The 17,104-nt window shown below is 40.4% G+C and overlaps 3 protein-coding genes and 1 long non-coding RNA gene across 19 annotated transcripts in view; 3 read left to right on the top strand and 1 right to left on the bottom strand.

Moving 5' to 3' along the window:
* LOC146475177 (uncharacterized) overlaps positions 1-17,104 on the top strand; it is a 275,844-nt gene that overhangs the window by 135,155 nt on the left and 123,585 nt on the right. For 5 of the 12 annotated variants that reach the window (XM_085116133.1, XM_085116132.1, XM_085116130.1 and 2 more), the window contains 2 exons: positions 3,165-3,242; positions 4,212-4,279. In XM_085116133.1, coding sequence (XP_084972259.1) covers positions 3,165-3,242; positions 4,212-4,279 — 146 coding nt within the window. Of the gene's footprint in view, positions 1-1,440; positions 1,581-2,740; positions 2,903-3,164; positions 3,243-4,211; positions 4,280-17,104 lie in introns of all 12 variants that reach the window. The other 7 variants (XM_085116121.1, XM_085116120.1, XM_085116118.1 and 4 more) reach the window with 3 other exon arrangements.
* The window catches only part of LOC146475179 (uncharacterized), a 453,604-nt gene that overhangs the window by 383,952 nt on the left and 52,548 nt on the right, over positions 1-17,104 (top strand). For 3 of the 5 annotated variants that reach the window (XR_014865985.1, XR_014865983.1, XR_014865984.1), the window contains one exon: positions 16,052-16,414. The gene's annotated coding sequence lies outside the window, so the exon portion shown is untranslated. Of the gene's footprint in view, positions 1-15,732; positions 16,415-17,104 lie in introns of all 5 variants that reach the window. The other 2 variants (XR_014865986.1, XR_014865987.1) reach the window with 2 other exon arrangements.
* LOC146475180 (uncharacterized) overlaps positions 1-17,104 on the top strand; it is a 104,212-nt gene that overhangs the window by 34,560 nt on the left and 52,548 nt on the right. The window contains exon 6 of the mRNA XM_085116157.1: positions 16,052-16,414. The gene's annotated coding sequence lies outside the window, so the exon portion shown is untranslated. The remainder of the gene's footprint in view (positions 1-16,051; positions 16,415-17,104) is intronic.
* Positions 1-17,104, bottom strand: part of LOC146475184 (uncharacterized) — a 186,470-nt gene that overhangs the window by 165,105 nt on the left and 4,261 nt on the right. The gene's annotated exons all lie outside the window — the stretch shown is intronic.

Here is a 17,104-nt window from a genome sequence, read left to right as displayed (position 1 = left end):
GTCAAAGAGCGAAGCCCTGTTCACGGTGTAAAATAACCCAATGAACTTGAAACTTTACACAAACCTAGACCAACCATCTCACAAGAAAATTAATATAATAAACATTCCAAACTCGATGGCTCCTATCTAAAGCAAGTAGATTTGTGTACGCTACACCAAATGGCCTTGAAACTAATGCCTATTTTCATTAAAATAAAAGTGTTTCTGGTATGTAATTTTCTCTAAATTAAATCTCATATATCAAAAGGAAAAGAAAAGAACTTCATGGTTGGTCTACGTTTGTGTAAAGTTTCAAGTTCATTGGATTATTTTACACCGTGAACGGGGCTTCGTCCTTTGACCTAAATTTTCGCGGTTTTCATCGGCCCGTGACCGCACCTAGGCTGCATTTGAAACTCTAGCAATTTTCTCAAAAAAATAAAATACCTTGGAACTTTAAAATATGATTTTGGAAAAATATAAGAAATTCGACCAAGTGGTCGCTGAAATGCAGTTCTCGATTCTTATAGGCAGCCGCTCTTAAAAGGCGGACAATGAAACTGAGTTGAGTAAATTAGATTTACGAGTGGGAAATTGGGCTTACTTGAAAGTGACGCGATATTATATGTCAAACCAAGGCGGGAGCGAGACAGTTTGATTCCTGATCACTCATAAACCGTACAATTATGTCCTGGAGGAGAGAAGGAGTGAGCGACCAGTTTATTGCGGTGTTAAGTTAGGATTTTGACTTTAGGAGCCAGCAAAAAAAAAAAAAAAATTGCCCGGGTTAGGTGATTTATCCCAGCCTGTAGTGGTGCAAGAATTGACCATCTTGTAGTCTTACCAGGGTGATCTAGGGTGATCTTTATAACGTGCTAGAGGCGTCCTACGTGGCAGACATGTGGCACCGATTTTGCCTGGTAGAGTCCTTCTTCCATTCATGTAAACAGGACATAAGGAGTCCCCTTATATGCATGCTTGGGTCTAGGGATCACAAATTGTCAACTTTTATAGATGGTCATCAATTTCTTTGGCTTTGTTATAGCAAGACAAAGAGCAATAGTGACCCTTCTTGTAATTATCAACCTAGTTGTATGAATATATATTACCCATGCTTATTATATATATTTTCCTTTTACTATTGTTAGAGTTGTTGGTACTATAAATTGGCACAGAGTTAAACAGGATTTGTATTTATTTTTAGTCTAGATTTATTTTGGTAAACAGTCTTTGGATGCCACAGTAAGCATTTGCAGAGAGAGTGTAGTCTCCTTGCCGAATGATTTAAGGATTAAAAGAACAAGGACGACTGAGTAAGGAAGACAAATTTTAAATTCTGATAATGAGAGTCAGTTACACCAAGAAACATCAACTGTGATGAAAGTTCTTTGAATGAAATAATTATTTGTGATATTAGAAGTAATGAACACAGAATGACTTACAGTTGTTTTTTATCTTAAGGAGAACTTAGACTGAGTTACGTTTGCCATTTTTCCCGTCATTCATGGCGGGGAATGCAGAGAAAGCCAAAAAAGAGAGTGACGTCACACCATCTGATTCTGAAGAAGGAAAACTTGGTTTTGACAATGATACTTTAAAAGGTGAGAAAAACAAAACGTTTGCCATGTTACTAGAAAGTGAAAAGATTTTTTAAGCCTTTGTTGACCCGAGGAAAATGTTTTTTTTTTTTATAGATCTAAAAATGCAAAATTATTTATATCGAGCTGATGAGCCAAGTTCAAATTAGAGTAGCTGACAACAGCAGTAAAACGTGCTAAGCACAGTAGAATATGAAAAATAAACGTGCCTTGTGTTGCTTTTTATCTTCAGGTCCAGTAAATTTATTTATTTTCAACTAATTTTAGTTATGTAACATTGTGATCGTTTTGTCTGGAACCAGTCTTTTGTCAGCGTAGTTTAGTCACTGCACTGTGAATCGTTCTAGAAGCGTAGAATTAATTGTACGCTTTTGAACTTATGATTAAAAAGTAATTCAAGATTGAATTAAGCCCCACTCATGACGAAACTCTTCGTATTCTGTATGTTTTATTTCTCAAACCAGGGATAGGACAGCGACCAAAACACGCGAGCGCACGCGAAACACTCCCAATGCCGCGAGAATACACGAAAGCAGATGCGCCCTGCGCGTCTCCTCGCAAGACGCGACTTTTTCGATTAACGATTATTAATAAAGACGATGATGTATATTTTGTTGCTTTGTCCTAGTATAGGGGATTTTTGTTCACATGTTTAGCCTCATTACCAAACATTAGCACAAACAACAAGACTAGCGACAGATAAATGGTCTATTTAAATCAGAAGAGCCTGGCAAACGTAGTATTTTCCGGAACTTGGTTTTTGGGAACGAGCGTTAAAAATATCAAAATTTTACAAAGCATGTATGGCTGGGTGGCAGCCCTTGCTCGTAGCGATACATTCTTTTTTTTTTTAACTAAAATCTCTCAGAATATTCAACATGTAACACTAATATTTACACTGATTACCAAGAGTGGCGTGCTATTTGTTAATTTATGTAGGTGTCTATTTGTGCCGGTAGCTTGTTGTTTGATATATGTTTTACTGAGGCAAAATGAAAACCATGACGTTAGCAAAGTTTCTCCTTTACAAACCAAGTTTTCTTTATCCAGTTATCTTTATCAACTGGATCGTTTGTTTTGATTAGCGATAGTGGAGATTTACAAAGTTTCTCCTTTACAAACCAAGTTATCTTCATCAACTGTGATCGTTTTGTTTTAATTAGCGATAGTGGAGGTTTACAAGGAAGATGGTAATGAAAGCTACCGTAAAGGAGACTACTACAATGCTGTGAACTTCTACACTGAAGGAATAAACGTGAAATGCAAAGATGGCGAACTGAATGCCAAACTGTACAGCAACAGAGCAACAGCACATTTCCATCAGCGTAAGTGGTTTTCGTCGCAATTTCTCCTGTTAAAAATCTACTTGAATACAAAAACAAAACCGCCATCTTGTTCATTTTTAATTTTTCCATCGTCAAAGTACTTGTTCTAAGTCCCAGGTCGGTGGAACGCCTTGGGTTAGTCTTTACTTGTGTTGTCGGTTTTGAAGCTACAGTTACCCCCAGGCATCAAAGAAAGAAAGAAACGGCCGCTTACGTTGATTCAACCACACTCGTTTATGAAACTGCCATTTCTTGTTTGAAGGAAAATACCAAGAGACAATAGATGATGCAAAAGCTGCCATTGACTTGCAACCAACTTACATTAAAGCCATCGAAAGAGGTGAGACGTATTATCTGGTCAGATAAATACAGTTGACCAGTCCTTTGCTCATAGATCTTTACAGCTCAAAGAACTTAGTTTACACAGGTTCGGATTCCAGTCAGTGCTGTTTAACAAGTGAGTTTATCGAGGTACTGCATCTGCAGAGATCACTTGCATCGCGAACAACTGTTTCATCAGGTACACCGAGTTAGTTGAACTCTTCATGTTTTGAGGATGGGGAATCTCTTCAACTCTCTTCTCGTAAGCGGGACAAGGGAGCAACGAGAAAACGCTCCAAAGATTCACTAAAGAAATCCCTTTCAAGCACTCTGCAACCTTTTTCACTGCAAGTTTGATGCCCTGGCTACAGATCATAATACTAAGAGACAGTAGATCAGGCATTGAACCTCATCCGTTAGGAACAGGAGAAAAGCCAGTGTCAAGGAAAAGGGGCAACGATTAAAAACCCAACTTCAACACTCACTTGATCCACCAGACGATGGAAAGCAGTCGTTGATCGGGAAAGCCTCTGAATCACGGAAAGGTCCTGTAAGTGATAGTGCTTTTTAAATTTTCAGTTGAAAAGCCAAACCAACGCAAAGTTTTCTAATAAAAGCACAATTAACTGCCGCAATGTTGTAAAAGTGGCGACTCCCATTCCCTAATCCTCTAAATGACTTTGATAAATTTGTTGGTAGCTGTTAACGAAGCCTCCCAATGCAACGATCCCCTCAAAACTATTGCAACTTGAGACGTACTTTAACGTTTCTTTCTTCATGAATAGACCTCTTCTCGCAATGGGTGAAACAAAAGTCGGAAAGGGCGTCTCCTCTCGATCCCAGGCTATGAGCCTCCCAGTAATGCGCACGACCAATTCGAAACCTACTTTGATTACGTGACCAATTATATTGCAGGGACAAACCAAACATAACATGTACAGTTAACGCTTGGAAGTTTAATTTTTGTAAAAACTTAAATATTTTGTAGGGGCAAGTGCTTGTGAAAAGCTGGGTCGACGTGAAGAAGCCATCAAATGGTGTGACAGGGGATTGGCAGTATCCTTTAATTCCTCGCAGTAAATACCACTGAAAGTGCAACTAAAAATGTTCTAGTCAAGTTAAGATACTCTAGGCAGATCAGTCGACGGTAATTGTACCTCAAAAATGAATTCAAGATCTTTTCGTATCATTGCTTGGTCGCCTTGTTTTATTTTGAGCGATTTTTCTTAACTTTGCGGTAACAACAGATCAACAAGCAAAACAAAGCTTTACTGGATTTGAAGAAGTCTATCAATAAACCCCAGGTATTTAAATTACGAAAATTTAAATAAAGAGAAATTAATTCGTAGGTTTTGAGTATCAAGAAAGGATTACATTAGGTCCATTTGTTTTTCATACTGGTTTTCATGCCAGGGTCTTTAAATATCCATACCTGTTTTTATATCTGAATCATTTAGAATGATGTCTCTCCATAAAATCCAAATTTCAAAATTACAATTCGATCTGGAAACAGAGAAATTTCGTACCCTTAATTTTTCCCACGGTCAGGAGGAAGGGACAGATTTCCAAACCTGCAGTGAGATGCGGTTAAGAGAGTAGAAACAGAGAGAAGGGATTCTTAAATAATCAATATTTCTATTCATTCATTCGTTCGTTCGTTCGTTCGTTCGTTCGTTCGTTCGTTCGTTCGTTCGTGCATTCATTCATTCCTTTGTTCCTTCGTTCCTTCGATTTTATTTTAAACATTATTTTAAACGCCTTCGTCGATCCCATAAATTTAAAGCCAAAGGATAAACCTATACCCTTCTCATTCTATGATCCAGTATTAGACCAAGGCCACTCTTTATTTGCTTCAACTTTACAGGAAAAGATCGTCAGTAGCTTCCCTGGGGATGTAAAGGGATTTCCTGGTGGTGCTGGGTTCCCCGGTGCAGGAGGAGCAGGAGTGTTCCCTGCTGATTCAGTCACTGGAAGTAAGTGACTACTATATTTATATTTTATCCGTGTCTTCGTTACTTTCCTTTTATTAATACTATGTTTACATTAGCCCAAGTGTTGCATCAAACATGTTACATTCGTTTGAGTATCTCGCTCAACACTGTGCATTATCGTCCAACAATGTTGGATGATGTTGCAATCAATGATTGATCAATTATTCGCATTTAACGACTGAGTGATTTTCTAAATAGGTATCGTAATTTTCTGGCAGCCATTGTTATGCGGTTGTGTGCTTCAAACAAGGACTTACTAAGCAAAGACGCGCCATATTTAAACGCACTTTCAACTAAGAATTTCAATCTCTAATGGATAGTCCATATTTTAAGCCTTCGTGCCGGGCACATCTTTCCCACTAAAAAAGTCAGTTTGTTCTTCATTTTCGAATGTAAAGGGATAGTTCCTTAACTTCGTAAAAAATCATCTTTTTAGCTGCAATTGTAGATACAGGATTCCTCTTGAAATTCCTGGTGTTCACAAAGATAGGTAGGACTTGAGAAAGTCGGAAAAGCTAGTTTTGTCAGTGCGCTGCAGGCAAATTACGGCCTTTTTGTTGTTTTCTCTTTTATTTTCGACTATCCAAAGTGCCTTCACATTCAACTTCGCAGTTTCTGTGTTTATGAATAAGAGCGGTACAGCTTATCCAGCATTGTGTCAATGTTACGATATGTAGATGACGTTACATAGTTGTGATTCCATTTGCGTTGTCAGCGGTTTTGTACCGTGAATATATTACTTAGATTTTTATTAGCTAGTCAGTTGAACAACCGTTAGCTATTGACTAAAGACCCAAACATGGTGTCAGAAGTAAATTGAGATGAAAAAATCAAGATGTCAAGCGGCGGCAAGGCCACGACACCATCCACAAATACGGCGACGACTAATACAGCGTCCGTTGGGAGCGCACAGAAGGAATAAAATGTCCTCTTTATCGAATGGAATACCTATGCCCAAACCGTTAAATCTCGACAATATTGCCGCTAACTGGAAGAAATTCAGGAAAGCTAGTTGGGATAATTACGCCGTGGTTGTAAGACTTCAGCGATTTGATGAAGAATACAAATTAGACAGCGACGTTTCTTTTTGCGATCGGCGAAGAAGCGCTTTTAATTTACATGGGCGTGACATTTGAGCTGCCTTTAAGTTCGAAAGTACTTGACTTTGTTGTTTAGAAATTTGAAGAATTCTCTATTGGACAATTTAATGAAACCTTCGAGCGATACGTGTTTAACTCCAGTTCACAGAAAGAGGATCAAAATATCTATCACTAAGTTTCGGCCCTTAGAACACTTGCGAAATTGTGTAATTTTTGTCAGTGTCTTCATGATTTACTATTACGCGATAGAATTGTGTATGGTGTTAAACAGCCCGCGTTGCGAAAGAGGCTACTGCAAGAGAGGCAAATCACTCTAAAAAGAGCAATCGACATCTGCAATAGCTGAGACAACAACCGCTCAACATTTTAAGGATCTCGCTGCAGCAACGGATCCGAATACTAATGAAATACACGCTTTGAAACACCGCTCCGAAAAGAAATCGCGAAGGTACCCAAAAGTTGTCAAAAGGTGCCAATACTGCGGTGGAACTCACGAGCTCAAGCGGGGAAAAAGTCCTTCTTATGGAAAGACGTGCGGAAATTGTGGAAGAAGTAATCATTTCGCGCAAGTTTGTATGCAACGTGGAAAAAGGAAAAAACCTGCGGTGAACACAGTGGAGTACTCCAGTGACTTTGGTGAGTCATTGGTTACAGCTTAGTTCACTCCTGAGATCGACTCGGTGCACGCAATACACAGCAACGTTCCTTCAAAGATCACGGCAGCCATGAAAATAAAAGGGGGAACTGAAGTTAACTTGCAAGTGGACACGGGGCAACGTTTGTTAAATTAAGCACTATCAAGGGAACGAAATATGCAAATACGATCACGCCCACAAGATAAGGATCAAGTGCTCAAGATGTACAACGCCTCTACTCTAAGGCCGCTTGGAAAGTGCCAGCTTGAACTGAGAAACTCCGAGGATGAGAGAAAGTACAAAGTTAATTTTACCGTTGTAGAGGATGAAAACTGCGTCAGTTTGATCGGGAGAAAATGCAATTAATTTCAGTCAGAAATGACAAGATTAAGCCTACATGTCCCGAACCAGCAGCCTGGGTCTCAGATGTGGACGTAAACTTGACCAGGAGCCAGGCGTACGAAGGAATTGTCTTGAACACCTGTGCTCCGAGAACAAAGATGTTTTTCAGGGTCTTGGCAATCTTGGATCACCATTACGACCTGAAGTTGACGAACAAGTTAGACCTGTTCAGCTTGCATTGAGAAACGTTCCTGGAGCCTTAAGAACACCAGTGAAAGAATACCTTGATGATCTTGAAGTTAGAGGGGTCATAGTGAACGTAGACAGGCCAACCGAATGGATGAATTCTGTCGTGATTGTGAGAAACGCTAATGGTAAACTCCGCCTTTGCCTGGACCCTAAGCCCTTAAACAAGGCGTTAAAGAGGTGCCATTTGCCTATGCCAGCGTTGACGAAATACTGCCGGAGTTCGGCAAGGCCAAGATTTTTACTAAAGTCGATTGCAAGGATAGCTATTGACAGATAAAGCTTACAGAAGAGAGTTCCCTACTTACGACCTTTGTCATACACTTTGGCAGGTACAAATGTAATCGTATGCCTCTCGGGATTTGGCTCGCTAGTGAAATATTTCAGCTTCGCTTACATGAAGCAGTTGAAGGCCTTTAAGGGACACATGGAATCGCGAATGTAATCCAAGTGGCAGGCACTGGAGACACGATGAAGGATGCGATAGTAGATCATGACGTTAAAATTACGAAGCTGTTGACGAGATGCCAAGAGCGTAACATTAAACTAGACAAGCAAAAAGTGGTATTCAAGCAAACGGAGGTACCCTACATAGGACATCCCCTGGCCTCGGAAGGAATAAAGGCAGACCAGCCCAAAGTTGAAGCAGTGCTTACCATGGAAAGGCCAACTAATGAAATTGGTGTTCAGCGCATTATGGGCACTGTGGATTACCTAGCAAAGTCTCAGAGCCTCTCAGACTGCTCACTAAGAAGAAAACAGAATTTCTCTGGGACAAAGTCCATGACGGAGCTTTCTGCAGGATCAAGGAAATGGGGACGGCCCCACCACTGCTGAAGTACTATGAGCGAGAGAAGGATTTAGTCATTCACTGCGATGCAAGCGAAGGGGGATTAAGAGCAGCGTTACTCCAAGATGGTAGGCCGCTGGCCTACGCTAGCACAGCCCTGACTGCAGCTGAAAGAAACTACACCCAAATAGGAAAGGAACTTCTTGCAATTGAGTTTGTAACAGAAAACTTTTATCAGTATACTTGTGGGAGATTGGTGATTGTCAAATCTGTCCATAAACCCTTAGAAGCGATACTTGTTAAGCCGCTGGTTTCTGATCCAAAGAGATTACAGAAGATGATTTTGAGGCTGCAACGATATGATCTAGACGTGTGATACAAGAAAAAAGGAAGGGTGCTGTATATTGCAGACACCTTGACTCAGCATTACCCCAAGTTAACTGAAGCCACTCAAGACCACGGAGAGCATGTCTTTTTAGCAAGATCGACCTTTGAATAGGGACTTGAAAAATTAAACCTCTTACTGGTGAACGAGTACGAACCAGAAATATTTTGAGCAGAGACTAAGAATGATGAAGTTTTGCAAGTTGTGAAAGCTTTAGTACAATCTGGATGGCCAGCAGACAAGAGAGTACTACCTCCGAAAGTGGTCGTGATGTATTTGTGATCCAAGATGGGTTACTTTTCGGAGGAGACGGGCTTGTAATCCCTAACACCCTTCGAAAGGGCATGCTGTAGACACTCCATTCCTGTCATCAAGGGATAGAATGAACGCTAAGACGCCCTAGAGAAACGATCTATTAGCCCAGTATGAAGAGTGATATAAAAGATTTCACTTCAAAGTGTGAAACGTGTGCGATCTACAGTACAAGGCAACCTAAGGAGACGCTCATCAGTCATGACGTTCTTGATCGCCCTTTGGGCAAAATTTCCACAGACCTTTTTGAATTTGACCACCTGAGTTACATGATGGCTGTGGATTATTTTTCTGGCTTCTTCGAGATCGACAGGCTGTATGACACTGTGATCACTGTGATCAGGAAACTTTAGCACACATGGCTCGATATGGGATTCCCGATGAAGTTGTGTCGGACAGTGGTTCGCTGTACACAAGTCGAGAATTGAAAGCCTTTGCCAAAGAGTACGGGTTCAAGAACGTCACAACGAGTCTCTACCACCATCAGTCCAATGGTAAAGTTGAGTCTGCTGTCAAGGAAGCAAAGAAGATCCTCAAGAAGTCTGCAACGTCCAAAAGTGACCCCTACCTGGCGCTGTCGGCTCATCGTAACACCCCACAGGAGGGATTTGGTACCAGCCCTGCCCATGATCAGCGTCTTTTAAGAAGGAGAACAAAAACAAATCTTCCTACTTCTAGCAACTTGTTGAGACCCAACGTAGCTAAGGATACTTTACAGCAAGGCAAGCTGAGGAAGCTGAAGGAGAAGTACTACTACGAGAGATCAGCAAAAAAAACTACCTGACCTTCAGAAAGATGATGTTGTTCGGATGCAACCTTTTCGGTTGAACGAGAAAACATGGAAGAAGGCGATAGTGGTGAAACCGCTGGGCAACAGATCGTATGTAGTAGAGTCAAGTGGTCAGCTCTATATTAGAAATCGGAGACACCTAAAGCGTTCTAAGCCCTCTAACTGGGGAATGGCCAACGCCCTCAAATCACGATGACTCGAATGATAAGGATAACCTCACCAACGACCAGCCGTCAGTGGAACCTTTGACGTCTACAAGGATAAATCAGCCCATGAATATCATTGTATCAAATAAGGTTGACCCCTTATCGACCGTTACAGTAACCAGAGCCAGCAAAGATCAGCCCTTGAGTCGACATGTGCCGCCTGGCAGTCGTGAAAGCCAAGTACGAACAAGGAAGAGGGAGACTGATCAAACCAGCTAGTCGTTTCAATGTCTTTGTGACTCTTAAGAAGATCTAACGAGTGATGTTTTAAGAACTCCTAGCATATAGATGAACTGATTAAATTTTCTTTAGTTTTTCTTTTCTTTTCCCTTTTTTTAGTTTTTGAGGGAAGGATGTTACGATATGTAGATGACGTTAGTTGTGATGCAGTTTTGTACCGTGAATATGATACTTAGGTTTTTGAATTAGCTAGTTAGTTTAACTACCGTTAGCTATTGATTTAAGACTCAAACAGTCCACAGCAGTTTCACCGGGCGATATTGGAATAGCGAGACAATAATATTGATTTTCCTTTAGAAAATAAATTTATTTTAATACAAATATCTTTTTATTGTTATGTACTTCCAACATGGTCACCTTTAAAACGCTCTACAGCGTCTTAAGTGATTTAGCAAAAAAATTGGACCTATCAAATATTCAGAGGTAAGTAAAATATTTTTTTTTTGTGAAAAGAAGAAAGAAGCCTGAGCACTGTGAAAACTCGTTTTTGCGTAAAAGCGAAATAGCAGCGAAATGTTTTAGTTTCCAAGCAGCCAAACGTGACTGAATTATCTGAGGACATCTTAGAAAGTGGGGAAAAAATAATAAGTTACCGCTTAGTAGAAAATAGTCTTTTCGAACTCGTAGTAGCTTTCTAGAGATTTTATGAGAAAAACACAAAGTTGGTCTCTATTCATTCATAAAATGTTAAACGATCGCACAATGGTGGGTGAAATGTCTACTTCGAGCTCGAACGTAATCTTTGTAAATTTTGTGTCCTGGCGTGGCCACTCAAATGAATGAAGCTTCCTTTAATGGTGCACGTGGAGGCCTTGGGCAGCTAAATGCACTTCCTGCACTAGGTGATTTCTAAACCTTATGCGTACATCATTTCTTAGAGGACATAAGAAATTATCTTCTATTTGGCAAATGCACAGATTTACCTTTATAGTATAATTTGCAGCCCTGCTCTGTTGTCTGCACACCACCAAATGTTTGACTTTTCCACCTCCCACCCCCTCCCCCCTCGAAATCATTCGACTGGAACTTGTATTTTCTGCAATGCCACGTTGTTGCTATCATAACACACAGCAACGTCTAGGTGACTTTTATGACCAACCAACTTTGGTTAAGGCTATTTAAAATCGGAGCTGATAAATCGATCGGGAGGTCTGGCTCAACAACACCTCTTTGCATGAGGTCTTCAGTCTGAAATAACAACCACAAGACCTTTATCATCCCGTTAAACGTCGCACTTGCTTATCATAGCCAAGAAAACCTATTTTCTAGTGACTAGGACTACTGTTGTGATATCATTTTTTTCGTTGTTGTTAGCCCCATTTCTTTAAGTTTTTCTCATACCTTACCTAAAATATAGACATCATTCGATAAAACTGTCATTTCTTTAAGGACGGTGCCTACTAATACCGAAGTATTTTTGTGTGGTTTATGACTTTGCGGGAAAAGCAGATATTAGCAAGGGCTATTGGAATCCAAAAAGAAAATTGGGGGTAACCACGCATTTTTCAGAGATAATTAAACATTAATATCTCTAAAAAAAACGCCCAAATATAAAGCGTTGTATGGGATTTTTTTCTAAATTGAAGCTTAATTATCTCTGACAAATGCATGGTTACCCCCAATTGTTTTTTGAGCTACCAAAAGCATTTGGTAAGTTCTGCTTTCTCCGTATAGTTTTAAACCGCGCAAAAATATCCCTGTATTAGTAGGTACCACCCATAGGAAACCCGAGTATCTCGCGATGCGCAGAACGTATGCGCAGTAACAATAGTAGGCACCGTCCTTAAATAATTTCTTTTTAAAAAATAATTCTCCCTAAAACATGCAAGCGTTTGGCGTTAGTGTAACACAAAAGCGTCTCGTGTCGAAAAAAGGAAAGACGGTAAATGATGCCCACACCTGTAAATTCCCTCAGATATCCAATTCTGCCTTCTCTTACATTTAAACTGTAAAAATAAAGTACAAACGTACATAATCTTGCCATTTCGACGTCGTCATAATGCCATTATCAAGACAAGGATCATTATTGAAATATTGCGAGAACACATTTGAACGTACAAGAAAAGGAACCTTTTGTAATTTTTTTCTACTTTGAAAGGTCTTGAAAGGTCAGTATTTGAATAATCATCCTTCTCTTGGTAATGGCCTCATGATGACGTCGAAACGTGGAGATTTCATAAGGTTATCCTTAATATTTACAGTTGTTTTCTTCAATAAAACTTATTTTATATCTTATTCTTGTGGCTTCTGACAAGTTATACAGTACCATCAGAAACGTTTAAAGATTGCTAAAGACCTGAATGACCGTGCAGGAGAAGGAGTTGCCTATTGCAATCTCGGCATTGCTTATAACTCACTTTGTGACTTCCAACAAGCCATACAGTACCATCAGAAACATTTACAAATTGCCAAAGACCTGAGTGACCGTGTAGGAGAAGGAGGTGCTTATGGCAATCTCGGCAATGCTTATCACTCACTAGGTGACTTCCAACAAGCCATTCAGTACCATCAGAAAGATTTAAAGATTGCAAAAGATCTCACTGACCGTGTAGGAGAGGGACGTGCCTATGGCAATCTCGGCAATGCTTACCTCTCACTTGGTGATTTCCAACAAGCCATAAAATACTATCAAAAACGTTTACCGATAACCAAAGACCTGGGTGACCGTGCAGGAGAAGGACGTGCTAATGGCAAACTCGGCAAAGCTTATCAACTACTCGGTGACTTTCAACAAGCCATACAGTACCATCAGAAACATTTACAGATTGCCAATGACCTGGGTGACCATGCAGGAGAAGGAGTTGCCTATTGCAATCTAGGCATTGCTTATCGATCAGTGGGTGACTTCCAACAAGCCATACAGTACCATCAGAAACGTTTACAGATTGCTAAAGACCTGGGTGACCGTGCAGGAGAAGGACGTGCCTATGGCAATCTCGGCAATGCTTATCAACCACTTGGTGACTTCCAAAAAGCCATACAGTACCATCAAAAATGTTTACAGATTGCCAAAGACCTTGGTGACCGTGGAGGACAAGGAAATGCCTATGGCAATCTCGGCAATGCTTATCAATCACTTGGTGACTTTCAAAAAGCCATACAGTACCATCAGAAACATTTACAGATTGCCAAAGACCTTGGTGACCGTGGAGGAAAAGGACGTGCCTATGGCAATCTCGGCAATGCTTATCGATCAGTGGGTGACTTCCAACAAGCCATACAGTACCACCAGAAACATTTACAGATTGTCAAAGACATGGGTGACCGTGCAGCAGAAGGACGTGCCTATGGCTGTCTCGGCAATACTTATGATAACCTTGGTGACTTCCAACAAGCCATACAGTACCATCTGAAACAAGTACAGATTTCCAAAGACCTGGGTGACCGTGCAGGAGAAGGACTTGGCTGTGGCAATCTCGGCAACGCTTATCAATCACTTGGTGGCTTCCAACAAGCCATAGAGTGCTATCAGAAAGCTTTACAGATTTCCAAAGACGTGGGTAGTAAAGTTCCTGAAGCAAGTTCACATTATTCCTTAGGTTGCGTTTTTCACTCTTTGGCTTTTTTTCGTGAGGCCGTCGATAGTTATAGGTCAAGCGTGACACTTTTTGATTCCATAAGGACTCTTCTTCACTCTGAAGATTCATGGAAAAGAAGCTTTCGCGAACTCCATCACAACGCTTACAGTGCTCTTTGGAGATGTCTTTTAGAAACAGGAAAGAATGACGAGGCTTTGTGTGCTGCCGAGCAAGGACGAGCGCAGGCTTTGATTGATATGTTAATGATGCAATATGGCTTGACAGGATTGTCGCCATCTTCATGTGACGCTAGAGACACAATCTCCTATATCTCACGAGCGTCAGGCACACAGACAGTTTTTCTTGCAACGGAGAAGAACAGAATTAATATCTGGGTCCTTGGAAGGAGCAATGAAGTGGTATTTAGACAAGGGGAAATAGAGGGTCAGCCTGCACTTGACGACGCCGTCCTTATTTTACTGGAGACAGCTTTTAAAAAGATTGGAGCTGGTTTTGGTGTTAGATGTGAAAATCGTACAATAGATGAGCTCACTAGTGACCCCCCATCTACCAGAGAAGAAAATAATGCAACACGCGAATCAGCACACTGCACCAACAACGCCTTAGAGCCATTGTATGATGTAATTATTAGTCCTATCTCAGATGTGCTTCATAGTGACGAGTTGGTCATTGTCCCAGATGGTTCGTTGTGCTTGGCTCCGTGGGCCGCACTGAGTGGAGATATTAGGATTCGCACTGTTCCTTCACTCATGAGTTTAAAGCTAATTACAAGTTCACCCAAGGACTTCCACAGTAAGTCTGGCGCTTTGTTGGTGGGAGATCCATGTGTCAAAGAACTTTCAAAACCTTTACCACCGTTACCATACGCCAAAAAGGAAGTGGAAATGATAGGAGAAATCCTCAAGACTCTACCACTTACCGGAAAAGAGGCGACCAAGGCGGAAGTGTTGAAACGAATGACCTCAGTTGGTTTGGTCCACATTGCTGCCCACGGGCGAAAGGAAACTGGCGAAATTGCCTTGGCTCCAAACCCCGGTTGGACTTCCAAATTCCCTGAGGAAAAGGAGTTCATGCTGAACATTTCAGATGTACAAGCGGTCCACCTCCGAGCTAGCCTTGTGGTGTTAAGTTGCTGTCATAGCGGTCGTGGGGACGTCTTAAAGTCTGAAGGTGTGGTGGGTTTGGCAAGGGCCTTCTTGTGCGCTGGAGCTCGTTCTGTTTTAGTTGCTCTCTGGGCAATTGATGACGAAGCTACCATGGAGTTCATGAAGAGTTTCTATCAACAGCTGAGAGAAGGAAAAAGCACCAGTATAGCCCTTCACCAGGCTATGAAATCTCTGCGAGACTCCAAAAAGTTCTCTTCCATGAAACACTGGGCTCCATTTGTATTGATTGGTGATGACGTCACGCTTAAATTTAATAGCAAGAAATAAAAAAGGTAAATAAATTTGTTTACATTTTTAAACGAATTATGTGTCTCTCGTATGTAAAACATTTCTCGCTAAAACGACTAAGGGGGCCAAGAAACTGTGTTTAGCTATTCGATTCCAAATTCTTTTAAACTTCTTATTCTCCCGAATACGAAATCAGGGTCAGCAATGAGCTCTTCGGAGTACGTGGATTTTACCGAGGTCACAGCATTGGTTTCAGGAACCTCTTAACTACCAAGCGCTTGACCAATGATGGAAAGAAAACGTCCAAATTGTGAGAGAGACGTTTAAATTCATTCGTAGAATCATTTCCAGAATGATAAAAAGAAAAACAAATCTTTTTTCCGCCTCGTTTTCCCAATTTGTTGAAATAGGTATCCGTTTTTTAGTGAATCTCTTTCTTCACTTTTTTCCGTGACCAGAATTTCTTTGGAAGGAAATAACAAGTTGATTACGCTACAGGATTTAATCAAATCTAAAATGTAGTTCTTTTTATTTTGCAGAGCTTCCAGGATTTAATTGACCAAGAGATGACTTGCTGAAGAGTAGTAAACAAACCATAATTCTGAATCATTTTCACATTCTTGGCAGGTAGTATTATCTTATAAGCAATATTATAATTTATTTTCTCAAGTTTTTGTTACTGTCTTATCCTTATTCTCCACTGCACATAAAACTAAAATTCCAAAGAGAAAACCAAATTTTACTTGTTAACTATTTAAAGGGTAGCTAAAATGCATGAAACCTTGTTTAACATGGGTTACAAACGACAAATTTCAGTATAAAAGGGCCTGGCCATTCTTGCTAAAAGTGATCAATCAGGTAGCCTTCTGTTGTTTTCACGGAACCGTTCTATGACTTGAAAACGTTCAAATTTGCGCTCTTTATTCCATCAAGTTACATGGAAGAAATTCTTTTATTGTAATGATCGTACCGAGGTTTATCTGAAAACGAAACAAGACAAATGGGCCTTGTCAAACTTATCGATATTTGCTTTCCGTGTTTTGCTGACATTGAAAACATTACATAAACATGTCACATGTTACGATGTCTAAAGTTGCATTTTAAACGCCTGCCTTTTTATGGTGGAACTTCTTGTTTATAATGATTGTAAAGATTCTTCGGTATGTATACTCTTAAGAAGGTTAAACACCTGTATAATTTGAAATGGCTGTATTTTTTAAAGTTCCTTTTTCATCATGAGATTTAGTAACGGTGTACCGTAGATCGCTACTAAGTTTAACGAGCCAGGTTTCTTGTTGCCTTAGGTCAAGAGCAAAAGAACTTGACCACCAATTAGTAGATAACTTTTGTAGGACAACCTGATTTGTAGGGCTGACACTAAGCTGCATGAAGTCAATTTTAATCAGACAATATTTCAACTTGTACCACTAGTCTTCTTCAGGGCCTAGGTTAGAATGAGAGAAAATAACGGCTCTAAGAAGTTCGATTTAAACGTAAACATTACATGTTTACTAACCGAGCGCGAGGGCCGTACTGGGGAATATTGGCCCGAGGTCGTGGCAGTACGTACCGAGCGTAGTGAGGTCCGTACAAAAACGACCGAGGGCCAATATTCCCCAGTACGGGTCGAGCAAGCTAGGTTAGTAAGTAGTTTATTATATGGCACTCGGAGCAAACCTGTTTATTTTAAAAAACGCACTTCCGGTCACTTGAATTCAAAGGGTTTCCGTCGTGACGTGTTTTTGATGACGCGAGCAACCCAGAAAGAATTGAACAAGCTACGGTACCACGAGGTTAACATGAATCAACGTTTACATGTTTATAGAAAAGACTTCAAGAACGATTTGTAGCGGAATTTGACGAAAATCTTAACAGCTGCGGTTTGTTTTTGAAACTCACAAAAGGGTTTCT

This window comes from Pavona decussata, unplaced genomic scaffold (assembly GCF_977016875.1).
Source record: "Pavona decussata unplaced genomic scaffold, jaPavDecu1.1 SCAFFOLD_85, whole genome shotgun sequence".
Classification (NCBI taxonomy): domain Eukaryota; kingdom Metazoa; phylum Cnidaria; class Anthozoa; order Scleractinia; family Agariciidae; genus Pavona; species Pavona decussata.
Note: the sequence above shows the minus strand (reverse complement) of the source record. Positions and strands in the feature narration are given on the sequence as shown.